At 40.6% G+C, this 21,445-nt stretch overlaps 1 protein-coding gene and 1 long non-coding RNA gene across 3 annotated transcripts in view; one reads left to right on the top strand and one right to left on the bottom strand.

Annotated features, from left to right (window-relative positions):
• The window catches only part of rpl15 (ribosomal protein L15), a 106,241-nt gene extending 102,671 nt beyond the window's left edge, over positions 1–3,570 (top strand). The window contains exons 1-4 of one of the 2 annotated variants that reach the window (XM_075450239.1): positions 113–201; positions 1,035–1,216; positions 1,299–1,435; positions 3,210–3,570. In XM_075450239.1, coding sequence (XP_075306354.1) covers positions 1,045–1,216; positions 1,299–1,435; positions 3,210–3,515 — 615 coding nt within the window. In that variant the 5' untranslated portion in view covers positions 113–201; positions 1,035–1,044 and the 3' untranslated portion in view covers positions 3,516–3,570. Of the gene's footprint in view, positions 1–112; positions 202–1,034; positions 1,217–1,298; positions 1,436–3,209 lie in introns of those variants that run through there. The other variant, XM_075450238.1, reaches the window with a different exon arrangement.
• Positions 3,571–8,163: 4,593 nt separating this feature from the next.
• LOC142367658 (uncharacterized) lies at positions 8,164–9,762 on the bottom strand. Its single transcript, XR_012767144.1, has 4 exons — positions 9,625–9,762; positions 8,989–9,154; positions 8,642–8,827; positions 8,164–8,555 (listed from the first exon to the last, which is right to left on the bottom strand). It is a non-coding gene; the product is annotated as an uncharacterized LOC142367658 (long non-coding RNA).
• Between the last annotated feature and the right edge of the window lie 11,683 nt (positions 9,763–21,445).

The following is a 21,445-nucleotide window of genomic DNA, read 5'->3' as shown; positions in this document are numbered from 1 at the left end:
ATTACTTTTAAATTATTTTAACAACTTAAAGCTGGTGTGTTTATTCACTTCAGAAATATCAAATGGGCTGAAGCGGTAAATTAGAAATGAAAGACAAGATGACTACATTTCCCATGATTACGCAAAGGAAACGCGCTACTCTGATTTTCATAAGGCATGCTGGGTAAATGCCCTCTCTCTTTCCGGCTGGTACGCCATCATGTAAGCGAGATTTTTCATACTTCTGAACAAAACACAATCCACAAAAATCGTCATTTATACAGTTTCATCACTTGTTTAAATTCAGAGTATAACTTATAAACTTGTGAACGATTTATACAACCGTGCTATTTTTTTGACAAATGTTGTAAAATTGTTTATTATGGCCCTTTTTTGCTGGTGCCGAGATAGTGTCGATCTGCTAGCCATCTGCAGATGTGTTAGTTGTCGATCTTAAATGTGCCGTGGCCGTGTTTTCGTGACATTTTGGTCAAACTTATTGTGTTTGTAAATTTCACGTCGTTCAACGTGTGTATTTATCATAATGGTTCATTTTGTTCCTTTGTCCACAAAATCCCGGCTAGGTATTTTGAAGCTAAGCGGCTAACGGTAGCATGCTAACTTAACTCGTAGTTAGCATGGAGTAATGCTGCCTACATGCTTTACATTTGAACATGTGCACTGTCCTTTCACTCTGGTTTTTACTGGGATCCTTTACATGTATGTTAGTGAAGCGGTTGACACCTTTTAACATGTGGATGCCCGTAAATAGTCAAGTGGCTCTACTCTTGAATGTACTTACTTGACTGGTCGGTCTGAAATCATGTGTTGTTACAGGCATCTGATAGTTTTAACAGATAGCAGATCAACCTATCCTATGAACCAGTTATTTGTTTTATTCTCTTTTGTAAGCAGTGTTAATCTGAGTTTATCTCAGAACAGGTGCCAGTCGCACATTGATATCAGTCCTGAGTTTGATTTTTAATTGCAGTATGAATCTAGACAGAAAGCTGAGAACTAATAGCAAATATCTAACAGATTTTTCTCTTCTTCAGATAAATCAACATGGGAGCATATAGGTATATGCAGGAGTTATGGCGCAAGAAGCAGTCCGATGTGATGCGCTTCTTGCTCCGTGTCCGCTGCTGGCAGTACCGCCAGCTGTCCAACCTCCACCGTACTCCAAGACCCACTAGGCCAGACAAGGCTCGCAGGCTGGGCTACAAGGCCAAGCAGGGTGAGTGCAAAGTGATGCTTGTGTATCTGTCGTGATAATCTGCTCAATGCCTATTAATCACGTTTTACTTTGGTTCAATCAGGCTATGTTGTCTACCGTGTCCGAGTGCGCCGTGGAGGTCGTAAACGTCCCGTTCCCAAGGGTGCTACCTATGGCAAGCCAGTCCACCACGGTGTCAACCAGATCAAGTTTGCCCGCAGTTTGCAGTCCACTGCTGAGGTAAGTTTGTCCTAATGTCAGACTGTGGCTTTTAAATGAGAACCTACAGAGATGTGTCATGTGAGTCTTAGACTTTGTGTGAACAAGCTGTTCCAGTTATGTTCCATGCTCATTTTATTGAGCTCAGTGATCATGAAATAAGAAATATGGAAGGTGGTATTACTTCAAACTTTAAATGGTATTGTCTTAATAAAATATACGTGATGTAGAATTGGTCAAATGATACTGGTTTTATTAAATGCAAATTTTCCCACCATTTCCTTATTGACTATATGTCCAGCTAACCTAAACTATAAAATCCATTCCCAAAGGTATCAGTGTTTTCATTTAATCTAACAAGTATAGACTGTAAAGTTGGATAGCATAACAGTTCTAGAGAAGAAAAACCAAGATATCCTGCCTCTTATTCATCTCTTGTGCACAAGTCTTCAGGGAAAATACTTCTTCAGCTAGTTGAGGGTTATTAAAATGGGCATATTTAGGATCCTACACTTTTGTTTTCAGTTGCTTTGATATTAGGTTGACTGACTTATTTATATATATATATATATATATATATATATATATATATATATGCACATACATACACACACATTTTAATGATAATCTGAGGTGGAAATGTTGGAATCAGTTGGTGCTATTGCTATCAACAGCAGGTTTGTACATGTTTTCACGTCAGGATTTATCAGGACACAAAAATTGAATTTCACAGTAAACACTGTTCTGTTCCATCTGACACAAAAAAGCAAAGATTCTGTCATTTTCTGCATTTTTGTCACGTAGAACTGAAGATATTTTGGTTTTGAATTGTAGATCATATAAAACAAAGATTTTGTAAATGTACATGTTGAACAAACGGTTGCAAACATCCAAAGACGAATCCTTTTGGAACCTACATTTCCTCAGTGGATTCTTTGCTTTCACTCATCTTTTGACTAATCATTTTTATAATGCTCAAAAAACCTGCTAGTTGCTACGAGGATCCCGCTTTTAACTGCTTTTAAACTGGCATTCAGTCCTGCTTGAAATGACTGCAGTAATTGTTTATCGCCTCCATCTCCAGTCAGACTCGCAGTATACATGCTAATTTTCAGTGAGTGTGCTGTGGGCAGAGCTGCAACGTTTACCGACTGAGAAGTCTCATATGGGGGGCTTCAATACTGTCAGCAACAACCCACGAAGAAGAAAAGGAAAGGGCCCAGATTAATTTTTTTTATTGGATTGCAAATGTCAGCTCCACACCTCAGTAAAATAAATCAATCTCAGAAGGTAACAGCAAACTGAGGACTAACACAACTTGTAGAGTGCTGCATATCATACCTTTGTTATTATAGTTACAAACTATCATTTAGTGAGAGCTGGAGTTGAACTGGACTTAACTTGCTGTGTGAAAACCACACCATGTTGTTTTGCTTTTCTTTGCAACACAAAGTGGTGTTGTTACATCAGTGTGCCGTTTTCAGAAACAACCCAGCTGTAAATGTTTATCAGCCTGTTGTCAAATTGCACAAGGACGGAACAGTGTAGCCATCTTTAATTCTGAAAACGTTGTTCATGACTTGATTGAATTAATATTTAAAAAATAAGACTTTTCTAAAAGAATGTAAACTGTATAGGTCTTACAAGACCACAGAACAGAGAGAGGTGAATGTTGTCTGCAGTTTGTGTGCGATTTCAGATTTCTTGGTGTTGAAGTTTGAACGCGTCCTTATGAACTGCCAAAGTAACTGATTTTGTGTTTTGCTTTCTTTTCTTCATTTTTTTTCCCCTTCAGGAGCGTGCTGGTCGTCACTGCGGAGCCTTGAGAGTGCTCAACTCTTACTGGGTGGGTGAGGACTCAACCTACAAGTTCTTTGAGGTGATTCTAGTTGACATCTTCCACAAGGCTGTCAGACGCAACCCAGACACTCAATGGATCACAAGGGCTGTGCACAAGCACAGGGAGATGCGTGGCCTGACATCTGCAGGGAAGAAGAGCCGCGGTCTGGGCAAGGGCCACAAGTTCCACCTGACCATCGGAGGCTCCCGTCGCGCTGCCTGGAAGAGGCGCAACACCCTGCAGCTGCACCGTTATCGTTAGACCACGCCAAACATGTCTGTACATTTAAACAAATAAACAGCCCTTTTTATGGTGACCATCTTGTGTGCTGTGTTTCAGGCTTAGTAGAATGTTAGTGTTTTTAATGCGGTCAGGCTCAGACCCAACTTCTCCACCTGTGTTCAGTCCTTGTTCCATCTGTCAGAGCAGGCCCAGCTCTCTTCCAGTGTTGGAATAAAACAACTTTCACAAAGAACTAAGTGCATGAATAAGTCATCCGAGCGAGGTCGCAGATCCATAAAACAGCTTTCCACATTTGTATGAACAGCAGTGAGCCAAATAACAATGTATCCAATCCAGCTTTATTTATAAAGCGCTTTACATGACCACAAGGACAAAAGTGCTGTATAGAATACATAAAAATGAAATTACACAAACAAAAACAACCAGCCATGCAATAATGAACTAAAATCAACATCTCACGTGGTGTCAAAAACCGAGGCAGAGATTTAAAAACTGACAGTGATGTCGCCTGTTGGATGTGCAGTGGTAAGACATTCCACATGTTAGGAGCTGCCACAGCAAAAGCACGGTCCCCCCCTAAAGTCGTTAAAATGACTTTTAAAATGATTGGGAAGCTGAAATGTGCTCATATTTGCGTGTGCCAGATAAAAGACGTGCCGCAGCATTTTGTACTCAGTAGCTGGGCAATATAGGAACCACTAACCCCCACATAAAGTGCATTACTTTAGCCGAGTAGTTATGAAGGCATGGATCACTGCGAGAATTGATTTTATTTTGACAAACTGCCTTAATTGATAAAAACTTGACTGCACAACTGCCCTAATCTGACTGTCAAATTTTAGATCAGCATCCACTTTAACCGCAAGGTTTGTAATGGCTGACTTCTTATACTTGGCCAAATAACCTATCTCAATCAAGAGTATGTCCATGTTCGTGTGTGGGGCCAGACACAGACTGTACAAGATTAAAAGAGTCTTAAAAAGGCCTACGCTATTGGCTATCCAGCCAACACACATGAATATTAAAATCACCCATAATAAGGAATCGATCATATTTAGGCAGAATTTCTGCAAAAAAAATCTGAAAGGTCATTCAAAAGGTCTTTGTTATATTTGGGAGGCGATAGACCACAGTACACAACACTGTTGGAGAGATACCCAGCTCAGATGCGCTCAGTTCAAAGCTGGTAAAAGAGGAGGATAAAAAGAGCTGCTTGCATATCAACGTAAACCTCCACCCATCCACCCATTTTGTACACCCACCTCAGGGTCGCTGGAGCCTATCCCTGCTGTCATTGGGCGAGAGGTGGGGTACACCCTGGACAGGTCGCCAGTCCATCACAGGGCCACACAGAGAAGCATCCACACTCACACCCACTCCTAGGATCAGTTTTAGTTTTAGTACAGCTTTACTGTACTTTCTTCTATGAATTATAATTCCAAGAAATGTGCTGTTGGACACCCAGAATGCATCATTTTCACTTTAAACATGCTTCCATTAGGTAACATTATTAGACAGCAGGGCATAAATTTCCATTGCTATGCCGATGATACTCAGCTGTACTTATCTATAAAACCAGATGAACCCAATAGGTTGGTCAGACTACAAGCATGTCTTAAAGACATAAAGACCTGGATGACTCAGAACTGTCTGCTTCTAAATTCAGACAAAACTGAAGTCGTTATCTTTGGACCTGAGCGTTTCAGGGAGAAATTGTCTAGCTATATAGTTACTCTAGATGGTGTTTCCTTGGCTTCTAGTTCTACAGTGAGGAACCTTGGAGTTATTTTTGACCAGAACTTATCATTTGACTCGCATATAAAACAGGTTTCTAGGACTGCCTTCTTTCATCTTCGTAATATTGTTAAAATCAGGAACATCTTGTCTCAGAGTGATGCAGAAAAACTAGTCCATGCATTTGTTACTTCAAGATTGGACTACTGTAATTCTTTATTATTGGGCTGTCCCACATATTCTCTGAAAAGCCTTCAGTTGATCCAAAATGCAGCAGCCAGAGTTCTGATGAGAACCAACAGGAGAGATCATATTTCTCCAGTTTTAGCTTCTCTTCATTGGCTCCCTGTTAAATTCAGAATAGAATTTAAGATTCTTCTCCTTACATAAAAAGCTCTTAATGACCGAGCTCCATCATATCTTAAAGATCTCATTGTAAGATATTTTCCTAACAGAGCACTTTGCTCCCAAACTGCAGGTTTACTTGAGGTTCCCAGAGTTTCTAAAAGTAGAATGGGAGGCAGAGCCTTCAGTTATCAGGCCCCTCTCTTGTGGAATAAGCTGCCAGTAAATGTCCGGGAAGCAGACACCATTTCCACTTTTAAGACCAGGCTTAAAACTTTCCTTTTTGATAAAGCTTATAGTTAGGTCTGTTGAATCTGATAGTGTATCTGCTAGTGTGTCTTGTTCTGCCTCCACCTCTGGCACCCTCTATACTTTCATTACCCCCTACCCGAACCAGGGTTTGAATCCCATTCCCGCTTATCTTACCTCTTTTATTTCTCCCCCTACCCGAACCAGGGTTTGCATCCCCACCCCGCTGTGACTGGTGTGCAGTTGGTGAGAGGCTGAGGTAGCTTGTGGCTGTAAAAAGATGGTTGTTGTGGTGTGAGGAGCAGATCTATATAGGGAGTATAGGGAATTACTCACTGAGTCTGGTCCTTTATTTTATTATTTATTTTTTCGTTAGCACAAGTTTCTTGTGTTTACCTTGAATAGGGATGGCTCAGGTAATCCTGAAACATCCCATAGTTAAGCTGCTATAGGCCCAGACTGCTGGGGGGCCTCATCTGTCACACCTTTCCTCACTTTACTCTCTTTATGTATATGTGATATTATTGTGGTCATTAACTCGTGTTTCCCTGTTCCAACAGATATCCTTTGAATGGTGTTACAGTGCCGCCGCCGCTGCGGCCCTCCCCCCCTTTCTGTCTTCTCAAACCCCAGCTGGTCGAGGCGGATGGCCACCCTTCCTGGTTCTGGTTCTGCCAGAGGTTTCTTCCTGTTAAAAGGGAGTCGTTTCTCTCCACAGTCGCCTCAGGCACGCTCAGGCCGGGAGATTGGACCGAAAAACAAAAAGTTTTCAGTGCAATCTGTTGGTTTTCTTAGCTAGGAAATTGTTTTTGAATTGGCTCTATATGAACGAATTGGATTATTTTATGAATTATGATTATTATTAATTAATTGAATTCCAATTGGCTTGAATTGGACTTACTATCTAAGTGCCTTGAGATGACATTTGTTGTATTTGGCGCTATATAAATAAAAATGAATTGAATTGAATTGAATCATTTCCTACTGAGAATCATTTTGTGCCGGTCAGTGACGCAAATTATCACCATGGTGTTGTAGGTTAACGTCGTGTTCTGAGTAACTCATCAAAATGATGGAGCAGCCCTGGACGACAGGAACCTGAGTGGAAAACTGAACAGATTTCATGCACTTTGAAGAAAAGCAGATGCTCAAAAGTAGCAGCAGTGAACACACAGCTTTAGTGATTAGTGGCAAACATCCTAAAATTGCGATGTTAATGTCCCAGCAGACCGAGTGTACTTTTCAGACTAAAGTCAATATTGTGGAAAGGCCTTTTGCATTTTGTTGATGCGTTCAAACAAACTGCCCGGTACATCTGGGGTCCGTTTCACAAAGCAGGTTCAACCAACTCTGAGTCTATTCCTGATCTCTGAGTTGATCTACTCTGAGATAGAAAACTCTGAGTTTTCGGTTCCAGAAACGCTGATTTGAGTGAGGTTAATCAACTCTGAGTAAGTTCACCTTGAGTTTAGCGCGTGCACCACAACTTTAAAAAGCCAGCATCAATGGAGCCCCGATTCGACGAGTCACCTTGGCAACGGGGAAGAGGAGGGGCTACGTTTTTCACCAACCTCGAATTGGAAATCTTAATGCGCTCATACGGTGAGTTTCAATACGTTTTTAGAAATAAGTGCAACACCGTTGCAGCAGCAAAAGTGTAAGTTTAAATGTAGTCCTTTGCAATCACAATAATATTACAGGGAAACTGCTTGAATGGTAGCCCATTCATTTATTTCCAAGAGAGTCTGGCTGCAGACCTGCACTGTCAGGACCCCCAGACCTGCACTGTCAGGACCCTGTTGCAGACCGTCACCTGCACTGTGAGGACCGGAAGTGCACTGTGAGGACCGGAAGTTGATTCGAAGCCTTTCAAAATAAAAGCGTGTGTATCGGAAGCACGTATTTTTAAACTATTTTAAACGCTATATTTTTCAAGAGGTCCTCACAAATGAATTAATTAGTTAACAGTATTCCCGGTCTATTGTTTTTATTTGTATTGTAAACTTTTGTTTGGTCACTGCACACATTTTCTCTTAGGCTCATATTCATAAGCCAACATCTCACAAGACGCCATAGGCCTATACTGTACATTTTATTGTATACTATAGAGTAAGTCACTGCTATTTCATTATCATTTCATTTTGACTTTATCGCACTGCTCTTTATATATATATATGTATTTGTTTCAATTAGTTTTTCTGTTGTATTATTCTGTATTTTTATCCTTAACCACCATAAATTTCATGTTTGGTTCTATGTCTATGCCAATTATGTTCTTGTGCTGCTGGAACACCTTAGTACCACTAAATAGTACCCTAACTCTTGATATCTACAGTATAATCTTAGTCAAATTATTAAGGGATCAATGAGAAAACATAAAAAGCACACCAAGTCACAACATGATCAAATGTTCTGTAGTGTTTATTCAGTCAAACATTCACAATATGACAAAAAATCTTTGTTTTTGTCGACTACCTGTTCACAAAATATCAACATGTCGTTAATATTGTGAAATATCATTTTGAAAGGCTCCAGGATCGCTTCTCTTTCATCCTCGTCCAGTTCTTCGTTCCACAACCTCCCATACTGTAGAGCAGCCTCTGCCTGTTCCTCTTCCCCCATGCCCAGAACGTCAGGCAGGTCCACTCGGGCAGACAACAGTGGTTTGTTGGCCTCAGCCCACTCTGCTGCATGTCTGCAATTTTGAAGAATGCGATCTTCAACCGAGTCCTATGGAAAAGACAGAAAGAAAGATGTCTGTCCTATAGCTGCCACACCAACAGTATCTGACCAATAGATACTGTGCAAAAGCTTACGCCTTCCACTGGTGTGTCCACATCAGCAAGTCTGGCTCTCTTGGAGACCTCTGCCTGCTGCTCTTCTTCCTGAGTACTCAACTATTAATATGAATACATGCATTATACATACTTTATACTCTTACCTGAATTTGTAGTCCAGTTTTCTCTGTCCAGTTGCCAGGATTTAGTGACTGGGATAGGTTTCTAAAAGACAGAAAGTGAGGTGTCAGATGTTCTTCACTGCAACCTACATTCCCTTCATTTTCCTTTTACCCTTTTACAAACCAAACCACAACCTGCCAGAAGTTAGAAGCGTTGGCTAATACTTATGAGTACAAACAAACAGACAAATACATTATGCTTACCTTTAAATAAAATGCCACCTTTTGTATGTGCCTCTAAGTGGCTCTGCAGCTTGGACAATTTTGTTGGTTTAAATTGTAGGCACAGAGGGCAGTGAAACAGTTTGCAACATGACGTGCAGCGTTCGATTTTTGGCGTAGTGCCGGCGGTTGTTATTGAAATATGCATCTGTAAGAGACAAATAATGTCGTAATAAGTAAAACTAAATTATATATATATATATATATATATATATATATATATATATATATAAATGGCGCATTTAAGTGAGCACTATCGATACGATAACAACGCTAAAGACTAGCCAAAAGTAAATAAACCTGATTCTTTAAAATTAATATAACTTTACAGTATATAGTTATTGAAATATGCATCTGTAAGAGACAAATAATGTCGTAATAAGTCAAACAAAATTATACAAGTCAGCACTATCGATACGAAAAATGGCACATTTAAGTGAGCACTATCGATAGGATAACAACGCTGAAGACTAGCCAAAAGTTTAAAAAAAACCCTGATTCTTTAAAATTAATATAACTTTAGAGTATATAGTGTGCAACGTAACGTTCCAGTGAATAAAGACTGTTTCTGTTTCTTCGTATGAAAGAAAGAGTAGTTTTCACTCGACTTTTACTCACCTCGTCGTCTCCACAGTTCAAATGGGGAACGAAAAATACGTGCTCCTCACTTGTAGCTTCGGGTCCTCACAGTGCAGGTGACGTCACAGTGCATGTCTGCAACTAAGGGTCCTGACAGTGCAGGTCATGGGTCCTGACAGTGCAGGTCTGCAGCCAGACGCCTCTCTTTATTTCATTTAGGTGCAATCCCGCGGGGGAGAAGCGCTCTTGGCAGCAGTTTAAGATGAAATATAAAAACATTGTTCAAACAGGTGAGACCTCGGCATGGAGGTACCTCATTTTGATCATGTTTTACACTGTAAAATAAATACTAAGTGGCTATTTGACTGTGCAGTTATTTTATTCCCAACATAATGCTGTTTTCACACACATAAACTATGTCTTCTCATCTATACCATCCATCCATCCATCCATCCATTATCTATACCGCTGAATCCGTCAGTCAGGTCGCGGGGGGGCTGGAGCCTATCCCAGCGGTCAATGGGCAAGAGGCGGGGTACACCCTGGACAGGCCGCCAGTCCATCGCAGGGCCACATAGAGACAAACGAGACAAACAACCATGCACACTCACAGTCACTCCGAAGGACAATTTAGAGTCATCATCTATATCATGTTCTGTTAAATAATTAAGCCTATTTAAACTAACACAGATTTCTACTGAGCCAACAGAAAGAAGGCAGATGCCCATAAAACGGGTGGTGGCCACCACCTCTAACGGGAGGGCAGTGGCTGAGGGAATCCCCGGAGGGAATCCACCCCCAAGACACGAGTGCCTTTATAAAATATAATAGGCCTATATATGTCTTTTTTAAGCCAATTCATACAAATATTTATTTGTCTTTTATGTCTTTTTTTTCTTTTGTCCCAACACATTCTGATGGTGCCGCTCAAAAAGATAATTGTCTGTAAATGCAAAAATCTATGCACGGTCTGATAACCATCTCCGACGAATATTTATTTCTCTGCGCAATAATGCTGCACCTTCATCCACGGGATCGTTGTCAAAAGGACATGTTCATGAAAAAAGTTGCCTCCTACTGTGCGTAATGGACTTCTAGAAGTAGAAGAACTCGCTCTGCTGACTGAATGAATGAGGAAATCAAATGGCGTGTGTGGCTGAAAGAGGGCGGAGACAGAAAGAAACTCAAGGTTTCTTGAATAAAACCTGGTCCCGACCAGGTTAGGTTCAGAGAGTCTGTTACTCCGGTAACTGACCGTGAGGTTCAGTTACCTCTCTGTGAAACAGGCTAGAGTTACCCCTCTTTCTCGGGGTTGAGTTACCTCCCTTTGTGAAACGGAAAACTCAGGGTTTCCTTCATTTCAGGGTTACTCAGAGTTTTCACTAAACCTGCTACGTGAAACGGACCTCTGGAGGATTGCTTTAACAGCAACTGTAATGGCAGAACAGGTGTAGCTAAACTGAAGTTGGGGGCATAAAGATGCGTTCAGTTACAGCTGCACCCATTATTGCCATGAACTACACTTGGCTCCTGAACAGTTTCCTTGGAGAACTGTAATTGTAAGATATAACAGCATCATAAAACTGAGATGGATGAAGTCTGTTACCATCAGTTTTTCCAAATAACCCGATTACTCTGAACGATCAATTAAATCAAAAGTAGTTTTTTGTAAAACTACTAGTATAAAACAAGACCAAGATTTCACATGGTTTAACAATTCAGCTTTTCTTGTGCATGTTTTAAAAATTCAATTAGGTAATTCAAAGGCTATGTCAAATTAATAAGAATTGGAGAGACTTCTGAAATGTTCACTGGTCTGACATTTGCACATAATTTTATAGAAAACTGAGCCATTTCCGACCAGTAACACCTTCACAATACAATACAAATCATTGCCATTTCATGAACAACAACAACGAGATGGTTACATCGGATTTAGCGGGAGTGCTATTTTCCATCCGTGGTCCTTAAAGGGGGATGGGGTAGGGAGTACAATTATTATCATTTTTTTCCTTTCTTTATTTAAAAACAACCTAATTACAAGTGGGTCTATTTTAATCATTTTAATTTGTTCATTTCCGAATTATACATTTTGATTCATATTTGATTTATTTTTTATCCTTTCTTTAAAAAAGTCTTTTAAGAAGCCTGATTAAAAAACAACCTACTTATCAGTGGGAGCATGTCTGTTTTAATAGTAGGTACATTTTAATTTGTTTGGTGAAATCTTTGATGTTTATGCAGGACTTTATGTGTTGGGGGAGTTCATTCCATTCTTTTATAGCTATACATGAGAAGCAGTTTTGTGCAAAAGCGCTTTTTCTTTTTGGGATGGTGCAATTTCCCTGAAGAGCATTTCTGGTTGTTCTTACTGTACGTTCTGAGGCAGGCTGGATGAACTGCTTGAGTGGGGGTGGTGCAGCTCCGTGTAGTCTTTTGAATATGAGGGTCAGGTTTGATAGCTTTGATAGATGGCTAATGTCTAGCTCGTACTGTTTTAGGAGGGGACCGATGTGATATGATTTGGGCTTCTTTGCCAGTATTTTTATTGCTTGCTTGTAAACTGATTTTAGGGGTTTAATAGAAGAATAGAATAGAATAGAATAGAATAGAATAGAATAGAATAGAAAAATACTTTATTTATCCCCCAATGGGGGAAATTCAAATTCGTCAAGTAGCTCAACATTTTTTTTAAATATTTACAATGATTGAATTCACAACAATAAAACAACAATAATAATACTACTACTAACTAAATAATAATAAATGACTAAATGGCAAAATAAACAAATAAATAAAAATCAATCAATCAATTTGAGAAGAACTCAGCAGTCACTGTTATAAAGCCTTATGGCTGTGGGAACAAAGGACCTTCTGAACCTCTCAGTCCTGCAAAAGTCCGTATGGTGTTGAAGGCACTGGAGAAGTCAAAGAACATGACTCTCACATATGAACCAGGCACATCCAGATAAGCATTTGCCCGATGCAACATGTACAGAATCGCGTCTTCCACTCCTATGTGTTTCTGGTAGGCAAACTGGAGGGGGTCAAGAGCCTCAACAACCTGCAATCTCATGCGACGAACAAGAAGTCTCTCCAAGGTCTTCATGATATGAGATGTCAGAGCCACCGGTCTGTAGTCATTCAGCTCCACCGGTTGCCCTAATTTGGGCACCGGTATGAGACAAGAAGTTTTCCACAGTACTGGGACTTTTTCCATCTGAATGCTCATATTGAAGAGCCTCTGAAGAGGGACTGCTAGTTGACCAGCACAGTCCCTCAGAAGCCTTGGACAGACTCCATCTGGGCCTGAAGCCCTCCCTGGCTTAAGTCTCCTGAGCTCAGCTCCAACCTCCTCTATAGTTAGACACAGAGGTTGTAGCGGAGGGATGGCGACAGGAGTGATGTTGCTATCAACCATAGAGATAGGGGTGGGGGTGCAGCTGGACCGAGGAGGCCAGGCGGTTGGAACAGCCACAGATGTGGAGATGCAGCTGTGCTCAGGATGCCTGGTGGTGGAAGCTGCCGCAGAGGTGGAGATGCAGCTGTGCTCAGGATGCCTGGTGGTGGGAGCTGCCGCAGAGGTGGAGGTGCAGCTGTGCTCAGGATGCCTGGTGGTGGGAGCTGCCGCAGAGGTGGAGGTGCAGCTGGGCTCAGGATGCCTGGTGGTGGGAGCTGCCGCAGAGGTGGAGGTGTAGCTTGGCTCAGGAGAGCAGGCGGTGGAAGTTGCTGCAGAGGTGGAGGTACAACTGGACAGAAGAAGCTTGTTGGTGACAGCAGAGGTGGAGGTGCAGTCAGGTGGAGGAGGAGGCTTGGCGATGCGGGTTGCCATTGAGGTGGAAGTACAGCAGGGCAGTGGAAGCAGTATAGAGGAAGCAGCTGTAGTGGTGGGGGTGGAGGGAGCAGCAGCAGAGGAGGGAAAAGCCACACTGTCAAACCTGTTGTAATAATGGTTGAAAGTATTGGCTCTGTCCACATCACCTTCTACAGACTGAGAGTTCTTCAGTCTGTATCCAGTGATGGTCCTCATGCCCCTCCACACCTCCTTGGTGTTATTGTTCTCCAGCTGTCTCTCCACCTTTTTCTTGTACTCCACCTTAGCTCGACGTAATGTCTTTTTAAGCTCCTGTTGTACACTCCTCCGCCTTTCTCTGTCCCCATTCTGGAACGCCCTCTTTTTCTGGTTCAGGAGGTCTTTGATGTCACTGGTGATCCATGGTTTGTTATTTGGATAGCACCTTACAGTCCTGACTGGAATCACAGTGTCCCTACAGAAGTTAATGTAGTCTGTGATAATAGTTGTATAATAGTTGTTTATACAATAATAGTTGTTACAATAAAAGTTGTTATATAAGCTTGGAACCAACTCGTTATACAGTAAATGAAGCGGGATAGAATCATTGCATGATAGAATGTTATTGCTGCTTCCCTGTAGAGTGAGTTTCTGATATGTTTAAAGGTGACTAGGCTGTATTTGATACTATTTGTCATTTTCTTAATGTGTTTCCGAAAGTTTAGGTTGGAGTCTAGGATAACACCGAGGTATTTAGTCTCTTCTGTCACATTAATGGTCTTTTATTTAGGAGATTGTCAGGTTCAAATACCTACAAATTTATAAAGAAGAGAGAGAGAGAGAGACGTTTAGGATTTTTTAACTCATGAGGAGAGCTGATGAGGAGACAGCTTTTCACAGCTTCTTCCTGATCACTCTGACCATCACGCCTCCTCTATTTTATTCAGAAGTGGGTGTGTACAACAGCTCTCAACAGAGAGGAAAGGGGGGATCCAGTCTCAGGCCGCATTCCTAACAGTGGAATTTATGACCTTAACACAAATGAGCAAAGCACAACTTTGCTTACAACTCTTGATCAATACAAAAGACAGAGTATATATGGGATAACTAACATAACATACATTTACAACTCAACAGAGATACTCTTAAACATCTTGCCTTCACACTTTGGGCCTTATCAAAGTTACCTCAGACATTTAAATGTGAATAGTGGGAGTAGCACTGAGCCTGAATGTTGGTGTGAAAGTGAAATAAGTGACATTGTATGGTTGTGTCCTTGAATCAAATAGTCAGGTACACATAAAGGTCTGGATATATCAAAGTGAATTCAAAAGAGCGTGGACAGCCGATGACTGGTGTGTTAAAATGTACATACAGGAAATTCTGCGCGTGCTTCGGACGAAACCACAAGTAACTCTTTTTTGCATTTGTATCCCAAAAACCAATAAGACAGAATCCCAAATAGCCAACCATTTTTAAGTCACTAAAACCCCATTTACACATGACCATCCGAACTGATTTACGAGTGTTTGCATTTACCCAGGTGTTAGAATGCATTAAAGTTATCTTGATAGAGCTGAAATTGGACCCAATCACAGCAGTTAAAAGTCATTATTTCTTTTCATGTTACAGTTTAAACTGTAACAGTGTGTGATCACGAGGCACAGTTGTGGTTGTTTATGGAGCTTTTATCATCATCACAACTGCCTCCAAATCAACTGCTTAATTAATCTCTATAAATCATTTTATTATGTGAAATGTTAAAAATTAAGAAAAGAAGGAAAGGTAAATACATATAAATATGCGTATGTTTATGTTAATTTTTATGTTAAGCGTGGCATAAACAACAAACCACACATAAGAAGGTATCTATAGAATCTTACTCTGAGGGTTTACTTGGTTACTTGGTTTAGTGGTTTATTGCAACTTTCAAATGCTAGATATGCTTCAAAGCCTGATGAGAACTTTTTATGGCCTACAGAACTTACTCGTTATAGATTTGAATTAATAGCCAGACAGTGTTATGGATCTTTTTTTTCTGTCAGAACATTTTTCTCCTTTTGATTTTTCTTTTTTTTGTGCTGCAAGAAAAAATATTTTGTTTTGTTTGCCGAAAATATTGTGTATGATTTACAGTATGCGATTGTTGTAAATGCTGTGGATATGACAGGGTAGAACGTGACAAAAATAAGGACAAAGTGACACAGATCATTTGATGGGTAGTGGGTATAAGCAAATAAGTAGTGATGACTATTCAACTATGAATATAAGGGCAAGAAAAAAAGAGGCGAATAAATTAAAAGAAAAAAATATATATATCATGGAATATTCAGTCTTTAGCATTTTTCGTTGAAGAACACGATCCTCCCGAATCTGTAGACACAGATTGTTTAATATCTGCCCATGTTTACTTCTGAGAGAGTCTGCCTCTCTAAGGTGCTCTTTGTATACTCATCACATCGATGACATGTTGCCAATAATTCAAAATAGTTGCAACATGTTCCTCCAGCAGTTTTTTTGAATACTTCTTTCTTTTTCAGCCTTTTCTTGCTGTTCCAGTTTTTTCGACACATTGCCCAACTTTTAACATTTGATGTATTCTATATTTTCTATTGTAAATAAGATATTGATTTATGAGAATGGTTATTGTGTATCATTGGATTTTTATTTCGTGTACATTTCACACGACATTTTGTATCTTTGAGGTTGAATATCTATTTCAACTATGGCATTATTTAAAACATGACATTCAGAACAGTGATCAGAAAGTGCAATGACACCATATTGACTTGTAGGAATATTTACTGACATTTTACCCTATTTTAGGAGGGAAGCTGTTGTCTTTTGAATGAGAATTTATTGCTGTAACAGATTATTCGTACTAGCATCCAATGGCACTGAGTGGTATTGCACTTTAAGGTACTTCTATGTCAATTTACGGTCCGACAAATGATGAACTCTCCACATATTTACACCAGAGACACTCAGCCAATCTCAGGTATCCTTTTTAAACTCTCTTCACTTAGCTTAATTCATTTAGTTTAAATTTTTTGATTAAATTTTGGTGATTGTTATTATTATTCTCAACAACTTCTCCAGTCTTTTAGTCTTTTGCTGTCTCTATAATGTCTACCTTTCCTATTAATGGGACTAACATGCACTGACTTTTGCTCATGCTTCCCTGACTGTCAAAATGTGACCCACTTTAACACAGAAGATGATGTGGATGAGTAGATTTACCTAACTTGTTCTGTAAGTTCATCTAAGTTCTTATTAAAACGTTCGTCAATGCCAAATTGCAGTCCCGCCTCCTCAATCTTGTTAAAAAAAAACACCTCATTGTTCAAAATCTAATTTTGTTGCACTATTAATTCTATTACAGTGTGTTGCTATACAGTATTAACTCCTTACATTATTAAATATCTAAAGGGTACCAGAGCTTGCAGAGCTTTGGTCTTTTATTCAAATTCAATTCAAATTCAAAAATACTTTATTTATCCCAGAGGGAAATTAAATGTTGATGTAGCTCAATTAAATCAAAGAGTTATTATAGATGCTGATGGCTGTGGGCAGGAAAGATTTCCTGTAGCGGTCCGTTTTGCATCCAAACTGAAGAAGCCTTTGACTGAAGAGACTCTGTTTTCCGATAACAGTCTCATGGAGAGGATGTTCAGGGTTGTCCATAATTCTCTTGATTTTATGCAAAATCCTTCTTTGCATTATTGTCTCCAGAGGTTCCACAGTCGTCCCCAGAACAGAACCAGCCTTCCTTATCAGGTTGTTGAGTCTTTTTAGGTCCCTGGTTCTGATGCTGCTGCCCCAACAGATGACGCAAGAGGAAATGACGCTCTCAACAACAGACTTGTAGAAGATCTGCAACATCTTGTTGCAAACCTTTAAGGACCTTAGCTTCCTCAAGAAGTACAGTCTGCTCTGTCCTTTCTTGTAGATTGCTTCACTGTTGTGTCTCCAGTCCAGTCTGTTGTCCACATGAACACCAAGGTATTTATATTCCTCAACCACCTCCACTTCTTCTCCCATGATGGAAACAGGGTTTGATCTGACCCTGTTTCTCCTGAAATCTACAATCATCTCCTTTGTTTTGTTAACATTCAATATGAGATGATTGTTCCCACACCATGCCACAAAGTGGTCCACCAGCTCTCTGTACTCAGCTTCTTGTCCATCTCTGATACACCCGACAACTGCAGAGTCATCTGAATATTTCTGTAGATGACAGGAGTCTGACTTGTACTGGAAGTCTGAAGTGTACAGAGTGAAAAGGAATGGTGAGAGTACAGTCCCCTGTGGTGCTCCTGTGCTGCTGATCACCTGGTTAGACACACAATTCTTCAGTCTGACAAACTGTGGTCTGTTTGTCAGGTAGCCATTAATCCAGGTGATTGTTGAGGCCTCCACCTGAGTCTTCTGGAGTTTCAGACGAAGCAGATCAGGCTGGATTGTGTTAAATGCACTGGAGAAATCAAAGAACATGATCCTCACAGTGCTGCCTGCTTTGTCCAGATGACAGTGGGTTTGTTGAAGCAGGTGTATGATAGCGTCTTCAACTCCAACTCCATGGCGATAAGCAAACTGCAGGGGGTCCTGATATGTGCTGGTTTGCTTACACAGGTGGGTCAACAGGAGTCTCTCCAGGACCTTCATGATGTGGGATGTCAGGGCAACAGGTCTGTAGTCATTGATGTCTGAAGGGTGAGTTTTCTTTGGTACCGGAACCAGACAGGATGTCTTCCACAACAGTGGTACCTTCTCTTGGGTCAAGCTAAGGTTGAAAAGGTGTTGCAGAATCCCACAGAGCTGCTCTACACAGGCCTTCAGGACTCGGGGGCTGACACCATCTGGACCTGCAGCCTTGTTCCGGTTCAGTCTCTCCAACTGCCTCTTCACCTGACTTCTAGAAACAGAAAAGTGGGAAGGGGAGGCAAAGGGGACAGCAGCATCTCCTGATTGGGTTGAAGACAAACTAGTGGAAGCAGAAGAATCCATGTCTGAGGTGGAGGTGGAGATGTTACAGGAAAGCTGTGAGTCAGAGGAGGGTGGGATGTCTCTTTGGCTGGGAACAGGAGGGGAGGATGGTGAGCTTGTTCCTGAACTGAACCTGTTGAAGAATGTGTTCAGCTCATTTGCTCTGTCCAGACTTCCATCCATCCGATCCTCCCTCTGCTTGAGGCCTGTGATCTTCTTCATTCCTGACCACACATCTCTGATATTGTTCCTCTGCAGTTTACTCTCAAGCTTCTTTCTATACACCTCCTTGCTCTCTCTGATCTTGACTTTGAGCTGCTTCTGTATACTCCTCAGTAACTCCCTGTCTCGCTCCCTAAAGGCTCTTTTTTTCTTGTTCAATAGTTCCTTTAGCTCACTGGTGATCCAGGGTTTGTTATTAGGGAAGCATCTCACTGTTCTGGTGGGGATGGTGTTGTCCACACAGAAGTTTATATAGTCAGTCACACACTCAGTCATGGCATTAATGTCCTCTCCATGTGGCTTACAAAGAGAAATCCAATCGGTTGCATCAAAACAACCCTGTAAGGCTTCTTCAGCTTCATGTGACCACTTTCTAACAGTCTTTTTTGTGACAGGTAGTCTCTGGACAAGGGGTTTATATGCTGAACAGAGAAAAACAAGGTTGTGATCTTATTTACTCAGGGGAGGTCTTGATTTTGAAATGTATGAATCCTTGACATTTGTGTAAAACAAATCCAATGTCTTGTTTTCTCTGGTAGAGCAGCTGACAAACTGTTGAAAAGTTGGCAGTGTAGCAGAGAGTGAGGCATGATTAAAATCACCAGATATTGCCATAAAAGAATTGGGGTGTTGTGTCTGTATCTTAGCAACAACGGAACTGATGACATCACATGCAGTGTCGGCAACAGCTGAGGGTGGAATGTAAACAGCCACCAAAACAACACTGGTGAACTCTCTTGGCAAATAATATGGACGAAAACTTACTGCCAATAGTTCAATGTCAGGACTGCAGAGACGACTCTTCACAGTAACATGTCTTGGGTGACACCATCTGTCGTTGACAAGCACTGCCAATCCACCCCCTTTCCTTTTCCTGCTACTCTTTAAATCTCGATCTGCTCGTACAGTCAGGAAGCCCGGCAGAGAGACGCTGGAGTCGGGGATATGATCCTGTAGCCATGTCATTATGTAAAACACATAATGCTACATTCCCGATATTCTTGCTGAGTCCTTGTCAAGGCTAGAAGTTCATCCAACTTGTTAGCTAATGATCTTACATTGCCCATGATGACGGATGGCAGAGATGGTTTGAACTTCTTCTTTCTTTCTCTCCTCTTTGCTCCTGCTCTGCATCCACGACGCCTCCTTTTCAATTCCAGTGGGATTTCTGGCTTCAGTTGTCGAATTATTTCTGCTTTTCCAATGTTAATCAGCTGCTCCCTGTTGTAAACCACCTTGTTGCTATGGTTATGCATCATAACAAAAGAGTAAAATATACAAAAGTATTGGGAAAAATTAATCCAGCTGCACAGCATCCAAGGCAGGAAGGAACAGTTGTCCAAAAAATGCAATTTCTTCCAAGAAATAAAAGGAATGAAATTTAGAAAAAAGAAAAATCTCAATGTGAGGTACAGAGCTACTCCAACGTGCTGCCACCCTCAGCAGCGCATTCTAGAATTCATCATATCACTGGATAAAGGACTGGAGGCTGTCACTGATTCATTTTGCTTCATTTAGCACACCTCCTTCTTTTGGTAAAATAACATCTTCAATACTCATATCATATATCATACATATTTGGTATTGCCAGATTCAGCACAACCTCACCTTTCATTTGAGCTATGATATGTGTTGCTATGATCATCATGAGCAAAGCAACCATAAAGGAAATGATAACATTCTCCATAGACATATTTTTTCCTCATTGTCCGCCTATTTTAGGCATGTGTTTATTGGTCTACATCTTCTTCATACATCAAGATATCAACATCCAAAAGCTGCAGTGACTCCCTGGCCACAACTGTGCAAAGTCCCAAAGCTCTCAGGGCTTCTGTTAATTTTCTGCATGACTTTTTAGGTCTTAACACCCATACGGAGAGGTCACATTTTAGTTTTCTTTCATTGTGGACACTTCATTCATTTGGTGATATACCATCTTCAATCTTCACAATATATATACATATTTGGTATTGCTAGATTCAGCACAACCCCACCTTTCAATCAAGCTATCATATGTCTGCACTTGACACTCCCTGACAAAGCCATTTCAAAGTAAATGATGACATTCTGTATAGAAATAATTTTTTTATCATTTTCCGCCTATTTTAGGTGTGTGATTATAGGCCTATATCTACTTCATACATCAAGATATCCACATCTAACCTTTTCTAGTACATATAGTGGAGCCCTGGGGACAACCATGCCAACTGTCAAAGCTCTCAAAGCTTCCGTTAATTTTCTGCATTAAAATCATTTTGGCCAAGAATCAATTTCATGTATGGGAGACCTTTGAGATGAGGAAAAACATTGTTGGGTTTGGTTCTACCTCCGGTAGGGGTATCTCAACATTTTAAGGCCATTGTCACTAGCCTATATGGTACATTAAGTTAAAATGACTTTCAAATAATTTTTTCTGTTTTTTACTTATATTTAACACTATATCCAACCGTTTTTTTGGAAAGACGATTTTTCATTTTATAAATACAGTGGTACTTAAAGGTTTTGTTCTACAATGTGAGACAAACATATGGAAAACTAACAATCAGTTGTGTTGTCCTATAGTTGTTTTGATTATTTATTTCCTAATCTGATGCAATGCTGCGGATGCAGTGTCCTCCTCTGAGTTTGAGAATGTTGTCCTCTAATAAATCAATCTCAGGTCATGGTGATATTCCAGTCTAGAGTTGGAACAGTGTTTCCATGACCTACAGGTTGAACAGGTCAACTAAGAACGTGGTGGGTGGGATGAGAACCACAGACATCTCTCAGATTACTTTCTCTATCGTCAGTCCTTGCGTTACTCTGCAGGGCTACAGCAACACCTGACACATCTATTAAAATCCCCCAAAAGAGAAACTA

This window comes from Odontesthes bonariensis, chromosome 18 (assembly GCF_027942865.1).
Source record: "Odontesthes bonariensis isolate fOdoBon6 chromosome 18, fOdoBon6.hap1, whole genome shotgun sequence".
Classification (NCBI taxonomy): Eukaryota; Metazoa; Chordata; class Actinopteri; order Atheriniformes; family Atherinopsidae; genus Odontesthes; species Odontesthes bonariensis.
Note: the sequence above shows the minus strand (reverse complement) of the source record. Positions and strands in the feature narration are given on the sequence as shown.